This window comes from Temnothorax longispinosus, chromosome 11 (assembly GCF_030848805.1).
Source record: "Temnothorax longispinosus isolate EJ_2023e chromosome 11, Tlon_JGU_v1, whole genome shotgun sequence".
Lineage (NCBI taxonomy): Eukaryota > Metazoa > Arthropoda > Insecta > Hymenoptera > Formicidae > Temnothorax > Temnothorax longispinosus.
Genome location: NC_092368.1, coordinates 73,028 through 93,973, shown reverse-complemented (window position 1 = coordinate 93,973; position 20,946 = coordinate 73,028). Strand labels below are relative to the sequence as shown.

Genomic DNA, 20,946 nt, shown 5'->3' with positions numbered 1-20,946 from the left:
ATCCGCTTCTCACCCTCCAGTTAAGCTCCTCCTAGTCTTTGTACGTGCCTTCAAACGATGGATGGATTATCCAACCGCACCCGATTCGCGCCATTATCGTAATACTGGTTCTTAAAACTATCCGCAATCACACACACACACGTACATACTCGGACTTCTTGCTGATTATTGAACTCCCGGACATAACGGAAGTCGAATACGATGAACGCTTTTCTTTCAGAAGAAAAGTACGTTTAAGTAGAAATGAGCACCGAAGACGATTTCTTGACTTAATACGCTCGTTCTTCTCTCCAAACGATTATTTTTTAAACAACGTAGAAGCTAACGTCCATTTATTTTCCTCAAATTCATGATTGATTATTTTCTTCATAATCAATATGTGCATATTAACAGACACATCAAGTGTTATAACAGGGGAGAAACGATTGATTTCTATTGTACATTACTTTATTTTCATGTTGATTATTTCTCGAGTCTTGGACGCGATTGCCTTTAGATCTCGTTAGAGTGGATTTTCACGTTCGCGCTCGGTACACCAGAAATGTTTCATTCATTCGGCGTGGCCGATCCCTTTCACTCATCTAGAAAAGTTTGCCTAGGAATTAGCCGTTAGCACGTTCTATCTGCCAATCAATCCCGAGCTAGCAATCGGACCGCGGGATCCGGCACCACTGACTTACGATTAGACGGGGTCTTAGAAAAGCGTTTCGGGCAGCAGTAACCTTTTGAGTGGCAATCGTAAAGAGGGAGAAAGAATCATGAACGGTCGGAGGGCGAGTAAAGGAAGAGAGGGAGAAGAGCGGGAAGAAGGAAACGACGCATGAGCGAGAGGGATTGAATGAAACCGGAAAGTGAAAGAGAAACGGAAATAACAGGGGCCAGGCGGAAAGGGAGAGAATAAGGCGAAAAGAAGAAAGAAATCGAGAAGGCGAAGAAAGAAATGTGGGGTAGCCGACATAATGGAGTGCAGTGATTAAGTCGGTTCTATCATTCACGGGGACAATAGAGAAGTTCTGTACCTACCTGCAGCATCGACGAGCCAATCGGCCAGCCGGTTTAGACGAGGAGAGAGAGCCTGAAAGGATTCTCTCAACTCTTCATCTTTTCTCGCAAAGTGGATTGACCGAGCGTACTGCCGGAAGAGTCCCATTAATACCGTTGTCCTCGTGGACACGCAGAAAGATCGAGAATTTATCTCGAGCTCTGTCAAGTCTCTCTCTCTCTCTCTCTCTCTTGTATCTAGCTGCACCTTTGTTCCCCATTAAGAGACAGTTTGAATCCATTCTGTACAGGAAGTGCAAAAATTGAAACAACGAATATTCGCGTTATTTCTTTTAAGAAATCTTTGTCAGTGTTGAAACGCTAACGTATTTTAAGTTCATCAAAACGACGTTGGAAAAAAAACTGTTTCTACTTCCTGAATTCCAGCAAACGGATTTTGCCAGCACGAGACGGGCAATATCGATCAAACTTGAAATTCCACGTCGCCTCGCCGCTGTTTGATGCGCTCGTATCGGCGCGGCGTCGTGGCTTTTGTACATACATCGATTGGATTGCACGAGCGCGCGCCAAGGATAACGGCTTCCGCGCTGCGAATCTACCGAGTGCATTTCCTTCTCACGCGAGATTCGGCTCGACAAGTTCGGATCTTAATGCGGCGCAGGGTGCGAGAGTGCGGAGGAGTCGAAAAGCGTGAGAGCATATCTATGTGTGTATGTGTGTACGTGGGTTCCCGAGAAGGTGGATGTCGAGAATTCGGCGGGCCGTACATCAATCAATTTCACTACCATCGCGATCAAGGCGTGTCGGGGTTCCCGCTGGCGCTAAAGGCGACTCCTCGAGATTCCAGGAGGGGTGAGAGTATGGATTCGTTTCATACGATTTCGATCTCGCAATTTTTCGTTAAGAGATAAGACGACGCGGCGAGGAATCAGGAGCGATAGCCGATCGCGATCCCACCTACAGTCTTCGTCTCTGGCACTCCTAAAAAGAGCCCGATAGTCGGCAACTTTCGAACAGCTGTTCGGAACTACTTCCACGCCGTATCTCCGACATTCCGCCGAATACACCGACCAAAATCCTGCAATGGACGCTATTGATCCCGGCTGATTCTAATGGCTCAATACAACCGTCTATTGCAATTGCCAAACTTTCCCCGAGAACGCCAAAAACATTTGCGCTCAAGTCTTACACAGATGAAGCGTATTTGGATATGTTTCTAGCATAAGTTTTTAGCGTTTTTACATTTCCAGGATGTGTAGAAACGTTGACATAGGTTATTGTTTCGAATTATTAATAGTTTTAATATTTGAAAAAAGAACAAGTATATTTAAATATTGTTGTAACATTCTGCGATGTGGTTACAAACATGTCAAGATTCAAGATTAAGATTTGAAGATATTTTGAGATATTTTGCAACGTAAAAAATAAATAACTGTTAAACTATAAAATTTTAGAATTAAAAAAAAAATGAGACTTTGATGTAGTGAACATAATTCATCAGTATAAAATAAAATTTAATAAATGTTTTAAAGAATTTGTTGTTAATCTTTTATAGCTTGAATTTTTTAACTATTGTTTTTAATGCTTCTAAAAAAGTTATCATGGAACATACATAAAATATTTATTTTTCTTATCAAAAACCAGACTGCATTATTTTAATTTTATGCTCCATCATTATTAACTGTGGAACATTAAAAAGGAAAGAAACGTAAATTATAGGGAATATAATTAAATGTGGAACAAAGTCTCGATAATTTATTAAGTATCTTCTTTGGTTTCGAGGCATCCTCTTTATACACACATAAAAAGTATGTATGTTGCTTTTATTATAATTAAACGAGTGTGCATAATCAAAATTTAACACAGAGAATTATGCAGCTTTATGTAGAAAACACTTGAAAATTTCATTTTATTATATATTTTATTTTCTTTCTTTATTTTAATAAAATATATTATTTAATGCAAACGTATACTATGTAATTTATGGAAAATTTAAAGGAAGGAAAGAAGGAAGGAACAGCATGGAGCTCGGTGGAAGCATTTTCTACTCGCAGTAATAATTTTTAGTTTCAAATTTCACATTTCGATTGGGAGTTGGAAAGAATTGCGCTTGGATAAAAGATCATAACCGTCCTGTGCGAAAAATATTTTTCAAAACTCGGTCAGAAATAGTACGATCCGCGCAACACTGTAATTGATCGACCCTGCGCCACTCGTTTCTATCGTAATAAAATCGACAACACTGCAACGCACTGCGAATATTCGATAACAGCACATCTCTATATGACCCCGCGTGCAATTGGAATTGCTCTATTGCTAAAAGCTAAAACCAAAATACAAATAACTTTGGCAAACTAGTATCGGCCGCTTGACTGTTAACCAATGCACCCTTACGCATATGCGCGACACGTTGCGTTTGTGATTACACGTCGTAACATAGGGCGAGATTCGCGAATTACTGTCTCGGCTGAATCGCGAACGATGATTGAAGGAACAAGGAACGGCCGCGTCCTGTGAGCAGATGAAGAAGGACCAAGACAGCGGTCTGCGCTTCGCAAGAATAAACGGAATAAAAAGATTCCTTTGAGGGATAGCGGTCTGCCAGGAGACGAGGCAAAAGAAGCAGAAAGGAAGGACGGAAGGAAGGAAGGAAGGAAGGAAGGAAGGAACGGAGAGTGGAAGGAAGTATGGCCGCGGCTTGTTGGCAATTTTTCAAAGAATCAGTGTGCCGTCTGACCGGAATGAACGATCCCCCCTCCCATTCCGCAGAAGCCTTTTCTTTTTCCTCGAGCTTGCTCCTTTTGCGTCTGACCATACGAGAGAGGTAGATGTGAGAGAGCGGAACACTGAGAGGATCACGCGACCGCACAGGATCCTCCTGTGATGGGAGATGGTTTCTGTGTCCAGAACCGCGCGGACGGGCATTCCTATATGAGAGGCGATCCTCGTTTGAAGGGCGCGAGAAAATTCGATAGATTCTCAGGATCCGAAAGGTGATGCCAAAACGAAATTGGACGGGCCGTCCGGTGGTACGATGGTCCCGAGATTTCGTGGGCCAACGAGGGACATCTCGGACGCATTCCTAGAAATCGAGTGTCGCGTATGCAATGTCTTACTATCGATTGGCGCGAGAGCGTTCTAAGAATCGAAAAAGGGGCACAAGAGACGGACTTAGGATAAGTAACAGCTGATCACCGTTTCAGCCATACGACTATTGGGGAACTAAAATAATTTCGAATGACGCGCATTTACCAACTGACCCCGTTTAACCCATTAGTATCGTTATATAATATCTTTTAAAGAACCTTAGAAAGGAAGGTATCGAAGACGCAGAGATAGATAACATTAGCCATTAGCGACAGCAATTCTCTTAGACCAATGCAATTAGGCTTGTCGATAGGTAGAAGGGTGTCAGCTGTCTGCGCTCGGAGAATGGACACAATGGGGAAGTTAGTTGATCCTCATTTACGGAGCAAACCCTATGAAACCTAATTATCGGAAGCGTAGTGCTCTCTCCGCTTCTAGTTTTGGGACTGACTGATCAAAGGGCCTTGTTGCGTTCGCCGTAGCTCCATAATAAAATTAAATTAATAACGCTGAACCAAAATGTGCCGCGTGATTGAACAAAGCGTACATGATTTTTGCTCGAAAATCTGGTTGTCATATCACATTCATTACATTACAATATAAATTTGTAGAATCTGGCGTACAGTTTTTCAATCTTGCGGCTTACTGATTTTTTCTTTTTTTTTTTTTTTTATCTATCAGGAATAATCCGCGGATCTCGTCGCGCTATCGTTTTATTTCTAAGACTTGGCTTTTAGACTTGAAGATATCAATTCACAAATCCTACAATTTTTGGATGGTTGTATTTTCAGCTTGTTCACCGTCTTATAATTTTAATTGTATTATACTATACTATAGTATTATTGTGTGTGAAGGCAAATACGCGAATGATCGCGAGCTTGAATTAGAACGAAATTACTAGCGCGAATCTACTTACGCGGACAAATACAAGTATACCAGGTGGAGGAGTAGATTGGATAAGTAGAATGAGACGCAGGACGGATGGTGGCTCTTGGTAGAATGGCTCGGTCGCAAGAAAAGATAAACGAAAGTCAGGAGCTGACTACACAGGGCGATATCGTACTCTCCATTCCGCCTCGTCGAGACGACGCGACGCGACGCTACGAGGAGAAACGCGGACGGGAACGACGAAAGAACAGAATTCCGACTCGTGGGAACGAAAAGGTGGAGGCTGGGGGATTCGAGTCGCGCAAGGGAACTTTAAACTTCGCTATCTCTGTCGAGGCGGGAGTACGCAACGGGACCATACGTGTAAGCTGCCGCGATATCGATCTTTGTGTAGCGAATCTCCATCGCGGAGATGTCTCTTTGATGGTGGTTTTGACCGATAAGCTTCGGCGGCGGTTCTTATCTGACGCAGACAACGTGAAATAAAGCTTTGAGCAGTTTTACTTTCAAACAGATAAAAGAGAAGCTTAATGATTACAAACTCAAGAAAGGAAAACTATATATAACATGCATAAAGAGACGCAAACGAAATCCAAATATAATAATTGATATGTATAATAACAGAATTTTATTTCAATCTTCTTTGTCTTTTTTGGGTCATGTTTAATTACGAGAATTATTGGACAAGAATAAGTAATATCTAATTTATTTTCTCACATTTATCAAAACGTTGAGTTGTTATTAAAAAAATATTTATATATACATCTAATTCCAAAGATATTCTTTTTGAATAAAGAGGAAGATTACGCGCAAGGGATTGCGACGTTGCGGTAATGTGATCAGAATTATCTTATAAAATTATTGAATATAGAATTTCAACGGAAACATGTAGAGAGAAGAGATGTAAAAGGCGTCCCGTTAAAAATTCCCCCGCGGGGCTTAACAAGATATAACGTTTAACGAGTCCTTCCCGAGCTTCGTCTCTTGCCGCAAGTAAATCGAAGATAAACCTCGGGATTTAACCGGGGCTTAACCTATGCTAAGCGTGCTAAACCTCCTAGCCTAGACTCGACCACATGGATGGCTGATTACATAGATTACAATGCAGTTTAATTGAGTTACGTCACTAATGGCCGCAAACAGCGCGTTCATTTTTTTTGTTTTTTCCTCTTTTTATTGCTTTTTATTACGTTTTATTGAAAAAATCTATTTCATGTATCAAGATTGTGTGAATTTAATCGAAAAAAACTCCATGTATATCAACACGCGCATTCAATTCACATGATCGTGACATGAGTGACTAAGTGCTCTAAAATGCCTAATATATTATCTCTGATATTTTATTTGGTGCTTTATAGGGCATATGAATTGCGAAGCTGAAATATTAAAAAATTTTTCGAGCTTGTTTTTCTGAATCACTTGAATTCATGTTTTTTTTTATATATAAAATGGGAATTGTTTTTTATTAAATACATCAATATCGATATGTAATACACATTTCGAAAATAAGCTCCCCAATTGCGTGTTGATCTCGTATTGGCATTCTATTGCATATTCTAATAATACAATAAGATAAGTTTATTGGTATAACCAGTTAATCGTGCACAAGTAATTAAATATCTCCGCACTATTGTCGTGAAATCGCGCAAGCGAAAAATACAATGAACGAGGAAAAAGAAGGGGAAAAGGGTTTCAATGGGGGACGACGTCGCGACGCGCCGCGCCTCGCCTCGCCTCGCCTCGCCTTGCCGTGTCGAGCTGCCAAGATTATAAAACAATTGAATAAATCTACCCCTTCGAGCGGCATGCAGAAGAAAGAAACGCGTCCCGAAGGGGTGGAAGACAGAAATGAGTGGAAGAAGGAATCTCTGAACCTTCCCCTTCGCTTCGCCCCTCGCGCATTTCCCGGTCTATATCCCAACCCCGCCAACTTCTCCAAGATTCAAATGGCCTCGTTTCAAATCGATTTCGAATTATCTTCGGCGAGCGGATTCTGGCGGAACGGGAGAGAAGAGGGTCCGCCGCGCCGGTGTAATGGAGGAAACGGTAGTGAGGTAAGAGGTATAAGAACGAAATGGCGGTGAGGAGATGATGGAAGGGAGGAAAGAGGAAAGAGGAAAACGAGGAGCAAGGTGAAAAACTTAAGGGACTTTTACTGGACGAGAAAATGTTTGCCGGCGAGACAAGACGCCCGACTGTCGTTTCTCGTCTGATTAACTAGGCAGGACCACTTTTACGGGCATTGCACTATGACGGACATACGCCGACTCTGAGATATTCCTCTCCCAACCCAGCCTGCGTGTTGAACTTTTACCGCGCGTTCGGCATCCAGAAGAAAGAGCTAAAAAGATATATCGCTTAATACAAGGGAGGTAAATTTTTATGAAAATGCGAGAGGAGTAACGGAGTGATGTATTCACCGTCGAATTCCAAGAAAATGGTTCCAAATAACAAGTTCGATATTAGTTTTTAATAACCGACTTTGTAATTACGTTACGAACTATAACGGCGTTTCGCCAGCAACTAGCCTGTAAATTAGGTAGTAGATGGCGGTCGTGGAACTTTCGAAGGCCGCCTCTCGCCTGATTAAGCGGTTCGGCCTGCATTTGGCAACGGCACCGACGCGACGCGACGCGACGCGACGGCAGCGTATGCACCGACTCGAGCTACTTGTTGGCTCTGACGTGCGGCTGTTCCACTCCGCTCCGAGTTCGTTCCCGCTGCAAGTTTCAACGGAGTGCGATATTAGCACTACATTCGTTCCGCTTCTCATTTTGTTGCGAAAACAGGGACAAAGTAAGACATAATGGGGCTCACCCTTTTGGAGCTAATTAAAGCGGCAAATTCGTTACGGAGACATGTATAACCGCGTGCGTAGCTCCTCTCGCGACCGGTAAAACTGGTAAAATCGTATTTGTCCCGCGCAACTCCTGTCAGATAACGCAGAATATATTACTCTGTTGTTTCGTTAACGTGCACGACATCATTGCGAGCAGCAATGACAATAATTTTAGCGACGGATTCTTCGACAAACTGGGAAACAATTTTTCTTAAAAATATTGAGAGGGATATGTCGAGTTGTCCGTTGCAATTACACATATATTTCTAATATTTACTAACTAACCCAATTAAATTAAACTTTAATTGAATGAAAATTAAGAGATTGTATTATCTCTTATTTATAGATATATAATATTATCTCTTTAATATTATTACTCAACAAAAACAGCGACTGCTGTTTCAGCACTTTCAGTAGCGATAAAAAGACGCGATCAGCTAAATACACACATATAATCCAATTGATTACAATAAATTATAGCTGGTACGCATTAACATATATTATATTTATATGTTAGTACGGATACACGAACAGCAGCAGTCTGTTTTTTGTGAAAACTTCTAATGACACGTTATGCAAACATGACTCGTTAACTCGTTCGAATCGCCACAGTATTATATTGCGCGTTCAGTAATGCATACTTAAGGTACATGCTTCTTCGTAATCTTACAAGATACTTCCCTTTTGTCTTTCACGGTCATAAAAGCGCTCGTTTGGTCCACAGTGGCATTCCTCCGGGGGTAAAAAAAATGATACAATAACGAACAGGTAGGAAGACATCGTAGCGAGACGCGCGCGCGGTTACGCTTATCTCTAATTTATCGCGAAATTAGAAAATAACGAGAAATGAAATCGCACGCTCGATCTCGCGGCAGAACAAGTTCTCTCGTAGAATAGAGGATTGCTCTTTTCTCCTTTTCCCTCTATCTATATTTCTCCCTTTTTCTCTGTCAGCCGCTTGCTAATACACGCGTATCAGTATCGCAAGAAGTCTCATTTTCGTTGCGCAATAAGGTGATTTTAATTGAAACCTCTTCTTTTTACAGAATCAAATCCTGGCGCATAATACGTCGGCGAGGATTATCTGGTCGAATCAGAGCCTCGTCTTGCAAAGTGTAACAAGAAGCAGTGCTGGTCGCTACGTCTGCGCAGCAACGAACGCTCTGAACGAGACGCGCAGCGAGCCGCTGCACTTTCGAGTGAAATGTAAGTTGATCCATGATTACAAAATATTCCCAACAACAGCCTTCGAAAAAGAAAATATTTTCAACTATCTTTTATCCGTCACAAGATTCTTTTTTACTGATAGTAGACGATTTCTATTCCAACTTTTGTATAAACATTTATTATGTATATATACTATGTGCTGTATGTACTGAGAATCACATTTGTCGTAAATATTTTAAGAGTACTTAGCATCGGCTACATTTTTTAAATCCAATTCCCAGAATATAGCCGACTGTCGACACGAGAGCCGCCTCTAAGTTCCACGAAAGAAGTGATTCGTATATATACCGTAGCTTACGGAATAGGGCAGAACACGTGCGCGGTTCTTGCTCTTGAAAACTCTCTAGAGCACGAATTACGAAAGCGGCCCTCCCAAGTAAGAGATCTTAAACGAGAGAGGCATGAAAGGACCTCGTGCACTTTTCTTGTAGGACGCACAATTTGCGAGGTATTTGGGAGAAAATCCGAATTCCGTTTCCAGACATTTTTCGGTAAAATGTCGCTTCAGTTTAAGAAATCTCTAGGATACTCGAGAATGTGCTCTGTTTAAAAATTAAAATATTAAATTAAGATCTTATCATTTTTGGAACGATAAAAGATGTCAAAGTACAAGATTAAAATCAATTGGATTTTCGTAAAAGTATATAACGTGAGGGTTTCGCGCGAGGCGTTTAATCTAATTCGTAAAATTATCCGGGAATAATTGACACGCAGAGCCATTTAGTATGAAACCTCGACACCACTTGCGAGATCACATACGAACTCGAACCTTGCAGACAGGCAAGAATCCTCAATATTTAACCGTGGATTATAACGACCTCGTAAAGATAGAGGAAATAGTCTTAGATAAGCCAGCATCTCGCGAATATCCACGAATCGAAATCAGGAAACCACGGTTTCGTGGTTTATTTCCTTGGATATTACGTCGTTATTAGAAAAGAGGAAATAACGTTACGTTTACGCCATCGACACTATAGTAATATAATGGAATTTAGGGTAACCGGGACGCGCAAGTGTATCTAAAGAAGATAGAATAAAAGCTTTCAAGTTCATACTGCGATTCGATATCACGTTCGAATCAATTGTTACGAGAAAGCACACATGTGACATAAAAGAAAGATAGAAAGAAATACTTGAATAATTTATTCATTATTGTCATATATATATATATATATATATATATATATATATATATATATATTATTTTTATATATTTTCTGATTATTATCCTATACTATGTTTTCTCGAATCTGGGAGGGTGTTAGGTATATTATATTTTTTTATTTATTACATTTTTTTGCAAGGAGAACTAATTAGAGTCCCTAACTTATTCATAATAAAGTTGTCTCACGTTTTCCAAAAAACTGCTTTCTCTATATTTATAAATTTTTTTCAAGATTAATAATTTAATAATTACGTGACAAAAGATTATTCATTAATGTACAAACTTTGTAAATATTCCAAACAAAAATCATACCGATTTACCAATTTGTACGGTAATCGGATATTGCACATACATGAAGGTTTAATCGAACGATATTAATTAATAACTATAACAAAATAGCTTTACCATTTTTTGATGTATAAATGTTAATTAAATTTTATGGGAACTAATTGAAACCGCATGCTATAGTCAATATGATTATTTAACACGATTTATTGTTGACTTTAAATTACTCAATTTATTATGCGGACAAAAAGTCTACAGTTTGTCTAATATTTATTCTACATAATCTCAAGAAATTATTCGTATTTTTAATTAACAAAAAAGTGATATCTATAATATAAAATACCGAATAAATATATAAATGACATTTTCCGTTTTCGAGATTAACGCATGTAAAATAATTCATAAAATAAAATAATCTGTAGTCATTATATGGTAATTGTCACATCTATTTATGATTACCTACTGTGCATTGCAATATCATATTTATTAGTTTTAAAAATGATATACCTACATAGACTACGATTTCGAGTTAGTTTTATGTGGATGTCATCCATAAAAACCGTGTAATATTGTAAATACAATGCGTTTACAATTACACACGCGTGTTACACACACATATCTCGCATTTTTCGCGTTTACCTTTCTATCGTAAAATTTCTCTGACGGCGCTTTTGTTTCGTGTTGCTTGTTCGGATAAAAACCCGTGATCAAAGTTCAAACGTGAGGCAATTGAAAATACTACAAATGGAACAATGCAGCGTTACGGGAGAAGAACAATAAGCCTGTAATGCGGCACATTCCCTCCCGCTTAAATTTAATTTTAAACAGTGAAAAGCTTTAACTCATGGAATGCTGTATTACAGCCATCATCGAAAATTAATAACAATTGCTTGTCTTTTGCGAATCGAATTACGATAGGAAATGTGCAGTAATTATGAACGTAATAAAGCTGAAAAGTTTGTAATAAAAGTGACATGCTAAAAGCAATCCGAGTTTAATAATGAGTACTTTCAACCAGTTGAGATCACAAGCTTTTCAACCTGGATCCGACTCTCGTTTTATATTCTCCAAGCTACATTTGTTGGATATTATATCAGCATTTTTGATCTTGGTTCTAATTATTCGCGTAATATCAATTTCCACCGTTCAGCCTCGGAAATGTTTCGTTCGCGGTTACACGATGAGATACGTATGCCCCGTGTTTGTCTCCTCCTCCGCTCTTCGCACGGAGGGCGCGAGACGAATGGAGACAAAGAGAGGCACCAGATAAACGTAGATAAATCGGGACAAATATATATCGTCGCGTCGGAAAGACAGTGGGAAAGGAAGAGTAGACCTTTTCGCATAACCTCGCGTTGATAAAACGAAATTCCACCGTCGCGCGTCGGTTGGGAGAGGGGGTGGGGCAACCGCCCCCGACGCGTGACAAAACACCCCGGAGTGTGTCAGAAAAATCGTTCGTTGTACGATATCGCTATCATTTGTGTGTTTTCCCAGAATATGCAACAGCGATATGCAGGTCATTATTGGCATACCATTAGACTGGGAGACCTTCTACCCTTCCGTGTACAGATAACGTCGAGGTGGTAGGTACTTGAATCTCGTCATCGCTTTATCTCGTCTACTACGGCTTTACCAGATCCACAGAAAAATCTTCCCTTCCCGTCCGATCCACCAATATTTCTAGAACGATACATAAGAATAATTTGTACAGCGTTGTAGAAGAACGATCGATTAGTATTAAACGAGCATTAAATGCGAGTGCATAGAACGAATTTGTAGCTTTGTGATATTTTTTTACAGCGACAAAGCGATTACTTGAATTATAAGTAAGCCTAGAATTATAATAACTTATACATTAAATGTATTAAATAGTAATAACAAATTTTTTTTCTCTACATCAATTTTTTTTATTTAATTTAAGTTTATTAGCGTATCAAATAAGTCATTTAAACTGTAAGCGTATCTGAATTAGACAATATTGTCAGTCACAAATAGCAGAGTAGATTTTGTTGCTTCCTGAGATTACGATCGGCAATTAACACCCTTGTCGCTTAATGAATGCCAGATGCTTGTTCGTGAAAAAAGCCGTCATATTCTAAAAACTTATCTTTCTCGCAGCTATAGATAATTTCTGGTTGGCATAACAAAGTGGAAAGCCGTTGGCGTAAGACGGTCGACGAAGAAGGAAAAAGCGTCACTTCATAAAAACTGTACCCCAAGGTAGCGAGCTAAAGAGGACGGAGCTCACGGAGCTAAAGAGAGTAGCATTAATAACGTTTATCGAGAAGCGCAATTAATACGCGTCGCTCGTCGCCCAAGTAATCTCTTGACGGGACATGCCCGAAGGCGAGGAAAGCATAAAGCAGTCATTTTGAAATTTACAACACTAATTCGCAAATGAAATCTGTGAATCTTCTGACGAAGAGGGAAAAGAGAAACAGCGCTGATATTTATTTTACATCTTTCTCAACGTCATCAGACGTCTGCCGATTATTTTAAAACTTTAATTAACATACCGGTCTCTTTTTGCAAATTAAATCGTCAAACACGTGTTCCTTGAGCCGTATAATTGCGAAAATTCTAAATTCTATATATGTATATCGTAATATTTGAAATTTCACCTTTCACGAAAATTCTACTGATTAACTACAAATAAATTTCATATACATTTTAGCATTGATAATAAAATTCATATAGTACGATGCGATAATTATCAATAATTCTCCAATAAAATCTATTGATTGTTATTTTGAAACTTCAGTTAATACAACTTTGTTTTACATTTCATCAAATTAAAAATCGCCGAACATGTGAAAATTCAAGATTTTATGCTCGTAGCTTTTTGAATTCCATCCTTCGCCGAAATCTTGATTGTTATAAATTCGTGAATTCTAGCACTGATGGTAAAAAATCGTAGTATGATACGATGGTCATCAAAGGGCCACTCCGTCGCGTTAAAAATTACAAAACACGTAGCGGAAAAAAATCCTTTTGCTTCTCGGTAGCACATACGAATCAATAACTCTGCAATACTATAATTTACGTATAAAATCGAAATTTCATGCTCATAGCTTTTTGAATTCCACTTTTTGCGGAAATCCTGATTGTTATAAATATTACGAATTCTAGCATTGCACCGACGGTAAAATCCGTAGTACGGTACGATGGTCATCAAAGGACCATCCTGTCGCGTTGAAAATTATAAAACACGTAGCGGAGAAAAACATCCTCTCGTTTCTCGTTAGTACATACAAATTAATAATTCTACAATACTAATTCTCACGTATAAAATCGAAATTTCATGCTCGTAACCTATTGAATTTCAATCCCTTCGCAATTCTGATTGTTTTGAAATTTTACATGGCGACAGTAAAATTCGTAGTACAGCGCGATGGTCATCAATGGGTTACCCCGTCGCGTTATAAGCTCCGAAATACATAGCGGAGAAGAAGATTGTCTCGCTTCTCCCGCTGGTACATACAAATCGATAATTCTGCTTTCAGTCGCGCCGGTGTGCAAGGAGGACCGAATTATAGTGGTCGGCGCATCGCGAGGTGAGTCGCTTGACATCGCCTGTAGGGTCGAGGCCGATCCGCCGGCGCACAATTTTCGGTGGAAATTCAACAACAGCGGCGAGACCCTGGAGGTAGCACCTGCTAGATTCTCCATGGAGAAGTCGAGCGGCGTCAGCGTGCTGAGATACACACCGTCCACCGAGCTGGATTACGGTACCCTCTCGTGCTGGGCGGACAATGTCGTCGGTACTCAGTCGAGACCGTGTCTTTTTCAGCTGGTAGCAGCCGGTAAGTATACACGATAAACTGCAGCGATGCTTAAAGGGACTTTACAGGACGAAATGTTAATGTTAAATTTTAAAATTAATGGGAAAAATTGATCGAACGCAGGGTATTGATCCTGACGGTTAACTATAAACTGTTTATTAACCGACAGTTTGTGTAGGATACGTTTGTCCTTCCGTTTCAATGTATTGTATCTCCTTTATTACGTTTGCAAGCAGCTAAAAGAGCAGCGATAAAAATCAAGTTAATCTAAATACGGACTAGCAATCAAAATGATTGTTTTATCCTCGTTTTATCTTGTTAGAAATACTTTTTATTTATTTAGAATTTAAGAGTATTAATAGGGACGGGAAAGAGGGTGAAAATGGAAGAAACAAGTACTCGTACAATCGATGAGTTTTTAAAACTACATTTGTCGGTGGAACGTTGTATGATTATTACATTAGAGATTATTGGATTATACCTAAAGTCGGCATACTTGTTCGAAATTGTGAACATTCCTTGTGTTTGAGGAAACAATGCAGTATATATAACTACGAGAGTTACGCGAATAAATAGATGACTGGCAAAGTATGGCGTGCCTTTTAAAATTTAAAGAAACATACTCGACATTTAATTCGATACGCAAAATCATAGAAAAACGCTCGAATTAAACAAAAGCGGCACTCACAGCGCCGTGGCGCCTCATAATAAATTCTTTATCGGGTTATAAAAGTAGGTGCATTTTTAATTGCGCGAGCTGTCCGCGCAAAAATCGCCAAAAACGTGTGGCGCGACGACAATTGAAACGCAAAATCGCTGTTTTTACGGGATCTCTTGGGGGGAAAAAGAGCGCGGCGCGATTCCCGCGAATCATCGCCGTACAATGGGAGGCGACCAATCATCGACCGTTAAATCGGCATTAATCCCCAGGCGAATTTTTCGCGTTTCCTAGTTCTCCTTTTTTTTCGCCCTCCCTCTCTCTCTCTCTCCCCCGTCTGTGCGTGATCGACAGTGACGTTGACATGGCGATCGGCCGAGGACGTATTGACGTTGACGAATACGTCGAATGTGAGCGGCGCCGATCGGGGTGTGCCCCTCGCCCTCTTGCCTCTCATCCCTCCCTTCTCTCTCTTTCTCTGCCCCCCCCCCCCCCACTCGAAAATAAAATCGTCCGTCCTCCTTTCGCGCACCATCCGCTCCTTTGCCTCGATATCGAAACCCTCTCGCGGTGCTCCACCAATGCCAACGACCCGTAAACCCGATGGCATGATATTATTTTTGTACCTCTATCCGTTTCCTCTCTCCCTCCCTCCATCATCCTCCAACGTTATTGATGTCGGTTAGCATTCCGCAGAGCATTTCGGTAAGGAATATGCCCGTCGAAGCGTGGAAGAATGGTAAAAAGACGGGATTTCCGGGACAGGGTCTCGCGACAGAATCGAGGATCACGTTAGATGCCACTCGTTACGCATATCGAACATACAATTGGAATTCCGAAACGTTGAATTGAAATTTACGAAATCCCCAAACGCATGAATGAAACAAAGATATTCCATTTTCTCTCTCAAAAATCGCGATATGTAAAAATAGATTAATAACGTTCCATCAGATCATTACGTTCCAAAAGAATTTTTTAAAACAGCGTTAAATTTTGTAGATAAGATATACAATATTAACCATTATGAATATAGTTTATAAGAGATTAGGTACTCTATTTAGCATAGAATTACTTACTCGTGAATAAATAATTTTCTGCAAAAAAGTTTATCGCGATCCATTCTCTTAATAACTGATTGTGAGTGTAAAAATAAACTGTACATATTTCTTCTCGGTGTGGTCATATTACACGTGTTTACTTGACGTACTGATTTTTTGACGTGGTTTTTGCGTAGAAAAATATTAAGAGAATACGCCGTTCTCTGCACGAGACATCCAGTTTGACGAACTTAGCCGCTTCTTTGTTTGCAAAACTAATTTGAATTTGTCTCTATTCGGGCGATGCCCTTTTACGAGCACGAAAGCGCGGGTTACAAATGTTTGTTCGCGGGGAATGGGGCTACGTGGCAAAGCGACATAAGAAACGGAAGGGCAAAGACGAGGAGAGAACAAGCGTGCGTAAAGTACAAACGAAGCATTGTCGAGATTCAATATACGTTTTGTAGATCCGTGAGTCATAACGAGGAGGAAGAGGGAGGACGACAACGACGACGACGACGACGACAACGACGACGATGACGATGACGACAGCGACGGACTTTGTGATAAATGAAATCTCGAGCGGATAAACGTGAAACTGGCGCGTTGAATATTGAAATTAGATTGAAAGAGGAAACACGCGTATAACATTCTTGCGAAACGAAACGAGCGGTATCCGTCCTCTTTGCCACGGTCACGACCGATGACTTTCGGTAAGAACGACGCGCGAGAATTGATTTCGGCCAGAAGAAGAAAAAACGACGCGACGCGCCCTCATTCTCGACGAGGGAGGGAACGGCGAGATCCCGATGGCGCGAGCGGGAAGGATGTGTCACGCTGACAGTTGTAGTCGGCTCAGGCGGACCCGGAGGTGCGGGAAGAAAAAGAGAGCAGGACACATCTCTACGCCCATTACGATCCTGGTACACTAAATCTTTGCCAGTCATGGACACGCGAGCATTTTTCACTCGCGCGCCGAGCTTGATTTCCGAGAGTTGGCGCGGGTCGTTGAACCGGTTGAGCCAACCTGTAGAGCCGCTTTCGGATATATAGACGCGTACAAGATGTCCAGAAAATGTCACGAGACGGAAGTGGCGGTCGTGCGTGTCGCTGAGAAAGATTTAGTGTCAGGAGGCAACGGCTGCGGCCGCGAGAAAGAAAGAGGGGGAAAGCCTCTCGTGGTGCTTTTTCGTGGTCGAAGCTCCATTATTTGCACGGGGCGACTATTTAAGCTGTACAGTTAAGTCACATAATATATGAGCCGCCTTCCGTCAATTTCCGTCATCGACCACTCTCGTTCCAGGGAAACCGTTTCCGGTACGCAACTGCACCTTGGCGAATCAGACGTATACCAGCGTAGAGGTGAAATGCGTGCCGGGATACGACGGCGGGCTGCCGCAGAAATTCGTCCTGGAGGTTTATCACGGCGACGTCGATTACCTAGCCAGCAGCCAGCCCCTCTACAACGTCTCCAACCCAGACGAGCCGTCCTTCGCCCTCGCCGGGCTGGAGGCCTCGGTCGAGGCTGGGGTCCATGTGGCGGTTTACGCGGTAAACGCCAAGGGTCGAAGTCAACCCGTCATTCTCAGCGAGGTCACGTATCGCGATGCTGAAAAACGCACCGGTAAGTACGTGCTTCCAAGTGACGTTAACGCACCCCGTCGCATTTGTCAAATAAAATCGGAGACCAATGTTTGATCGCGACTGCGTTCTATGCGGCTGTTATTAATACGTGTCGACGAATCGGCAATCTCGAGCGATGGATTGCGACTCGTCGGAAGGATCAACGTAGTACTAAATTGCGCGCCCCTGAAATTTTGTAATATTCTTGTCTCGTTCTTACGCCAAGATATTCCTAGCCAGGTCGATAGCGCGATACGCGAGCAGAATGGATTATCGCGATGACAGGATGAAAAATCGTGTATCGTCTATCACTTACAATTAGTCGGCGCGAGATTGAATCGTCGAGGAGAAGTCAACCGAGCTCAAGCCTGCTCAATTTAGCGGGCATCCGCGTTTGCTCGAAAATTAGCGAAAGGTGCTGGTTGGGTATACGGATCGACGCAAGGTCACCGTGGGTTCATATGGGTCTTTCGGGCGGGGGAGGATGATTCGGATAGCGGCTGTTCTCGAGGTGGGTGGTGTCAACTGTCGACGACGCGGCACGGGCGCGGCGCGGTAAACAAGACGGATCACCATCCTCGAGACAACGTTACGAGAGACGAATGCACCACGCCCCATTAGTTCGTATATATTGCGCATCGTTGCTTATCAAGGAAAGCCCGGAAACGCGCCAGAATTAACTCCGAAGAATATATATCAAATATTTCGTTTTTCTCAATTTACAGAAATATCCGATCGAGAGAGATTCTCTATAGTATTATACATTATGTAAAATCGATATCTATTTTTGATAAAGCGGTGTTTATGTAAAAGTGCATTCCTCTGTAATTGGATTTTATAAAATTTAGATGATGCTCCAAAATTAAAAGAGAAAAAATACCAGATTGCGATACGGACCAATTATTATTAAATATCAGTTTTATTTTCGTTGCAGAAACGCCAGATTTGTCGATTTAGAGGTTTTTTTTTTATACATAGCAAAGGAATTAAATCACTATTTTTACTGTAATTTGTCAATTTTCATTGTTTTGCGTTTTTTTAATTAAGCTTCGAATTAAAATTTTCATGTTATTTTTTTATCGAATGGGGTGCAAAATGTTTTTTATATTTAACAAATGAAATTACGAGTTTAATTTAATTTTAATTAATTAAAGTGCTAGTCATTTTGACTTGAATTTTTCCATTCTTCAAAAACTCTAAACTCTTATTTTTTTATTTAATAACACACAAGTTCTTAATATCTTTAAACCTTTTGCACTACAACTATTTAATATAAAAGCTGCAGAACATAAAATAAACCTCTTCTATCTCTAAAATTGTAAAATAAATCTAGAAAGTAGACTACTAATTATTTTCATTGTAAAGCGTGAGTATAGAAATAGGCGTATCTCAACACAATACAACGGGGAGTACGTAGAGGGTAACGCAACGAGAACGTGGCAATGTTACGAGAGCGTCACGTTGCGTATCATTAAACACGGTAGCAAATGAAGCCGCAACCAACTCATGCTCGCGTAGGCAACGCAACGTAGTGTTACGTGCACGCGCATTCTCGTAAACAGTAGTTCTCGCAGTAGTCCGAGGTAAAACGGGCAGCACCCAAATCAATTGTCAGTGAAGTGATTTACGGTCGTCGCAGCGTCGATCAATTTGCCGCTCGATGGCGACCGACGCGGTTTTTCCGCGTGACTTTTGACTCTGTGGCTGCGAGCGCCCGCCAGTCCGCGTGCTCAAAAACAAATTGAGAAATCTGCATTCGAACGTGAGCCGAAGGAGATTCTGGTCGCCGCGCCGCCGCCGCCGCCATCGCCGTGGTGCGATTTATTTCCGGTATCGATCACCCAAAGAGACAACTGTCGCCCGGAATTCTATCCCGTTCTGTACGTTCGTCACTTGTCGTTTATACGCGAAGAATCATGGAAGAGAAGCTGCGGCCACCGATTTTGGAAAAGACGGCGAATCTATCTTGCGCAGAAAGATCGAGAGGCATTATTAGACCACGCGAGAAATCGTGCAAATGGTAAACGGAGTATCCGTCGCGAAACACGACGTGCTTGACGGATTCGAACTTTTCACGCGATTTCACACAAGTCGAGCCGGCACTTAAGACGTTTCTAACTTATTACGCGAATTTTTTTGTTCCACCACATAGGCAACGAACATCGAATTAAGGAAAGCAATTACAGATAATGGTCCCAGCGGCACCCAGTGCCGGGACTGCGCGAAGGACTTAGGGCGAAAAAAGGAAGTAAAGCGGAACTGCAAAGGATAGAGAAAAAGGAAAGCCTATCCAAGAAAGATACGAATGTACAGGGTGGTCATTAAGCAGCTGCAGCTTTCCTTTCTCTCCGTTCTTGTGATATCTCTCTCTCGTTCCTGACCTCGACTGTTCTCTTTGACTTCCTTCCCCTCCCCTCTCTCTCTCTCTCTCTCTCTCTCTCTCTCTCTCCTCTGCTCTCGTCTTTTTGGACATTAAGCCGTTGCGCGTGCGGTAATTTTCCCGGGGTCATTTTTGCCGCTCTTCTTGCCCGATCGTTAACTTCACTTAGCTCTGTTTACCCCCGTCGTCATTTTTCTCGGTCCCCCTCTGTCCCGCGCCTCTCCTTCGTCGGTCTCACTCCCCTTTTCCCGTTTCCTCGTTCATATTCCCGTCCGATTTCGCGCTTCTCGTTTCCACGAGCGACCTCGTCAGACGTCGCCGAAGCGCCCACATCTTTCCACATGCACGCCGCTACGTTTTCCCTTCCATTTCCGTTTTTATCGCGTAACCTCGCCCGGTTATTTCGTCCCCGACGGCGATGGCGCGGTCGCCTTTTTTTTCACGGTCCGGCGGGAAAGAATAATTAGCGCCACTATCCACCATAGCGTTTCTCGCTGAAAGTGGTTTCCTTCGGAGACTGCTTTAAATGTACACTGTCTCTTTCATCGTCGAAGCGGAAATCAGCGGACGATAGATCAGCGACTCGTTGAAAAAGTGTTCCCAGATTTCGACGATTACGAATATCGAGAAATGAAAACGGAAGTTACCTTGTGAGGCGAACTGGTAAACTCCAACTTAAGCATCTACGTGGCGTAATCGAAAAGTTTCGGAATTGGTCCTGTTAAAAGTAAACTTTATCGGTTATCGATACGAGCCCTTAATCCCTTTTCGTACTTACTATAGGTTTTTTTCTATACCCAGCATACGTTCGTTCCAGCGGTTTTGCCATTGTTTGAAAGTTGTGTTTTTTTAATCGTTTTATGAGAGAGGCATTATTTATTAAAAAACGCTTATCGTCGCTCGCGAATCGGCGTATAACGCAAATAACAGAATTCGGAAAAAACGAACGAGCAACGTGTAACGATCAAAT

General features: G+C 41.5%; 1 protein-coding gene across 4 annotated transcripts in view; it reads left to right on the top strand.

The window, feature by feature from the left end:
* Positions 1-20,946, top strand: part of LOC139821681 (kin of IRRE-like protein 1) — a 347,436-nt gene that overhangs the window by 313,320 nt on the left and 13,170 nt on the right. For all 4 annotated transcript variants that reach the window (XM_071792913.1, XM_071792912.1, XM_071792915.1 and 1 more), the window contains 3 exons: positions 8,863-9,022; positions 14,000-14,299; positions 17,277-17,597. In XM_071792913.1, coding sequence (XP_071649014.1) covers positions 8,863-9,022; positions 14,000-14,299; positions 17,277-17,597 — 781 coding nt within the window. The remainder of the gene's footprint in view (positions 1-8,862; positions 9,023-13,999; positions 14,300-17,276; positions 17,598-20,946) is intronic.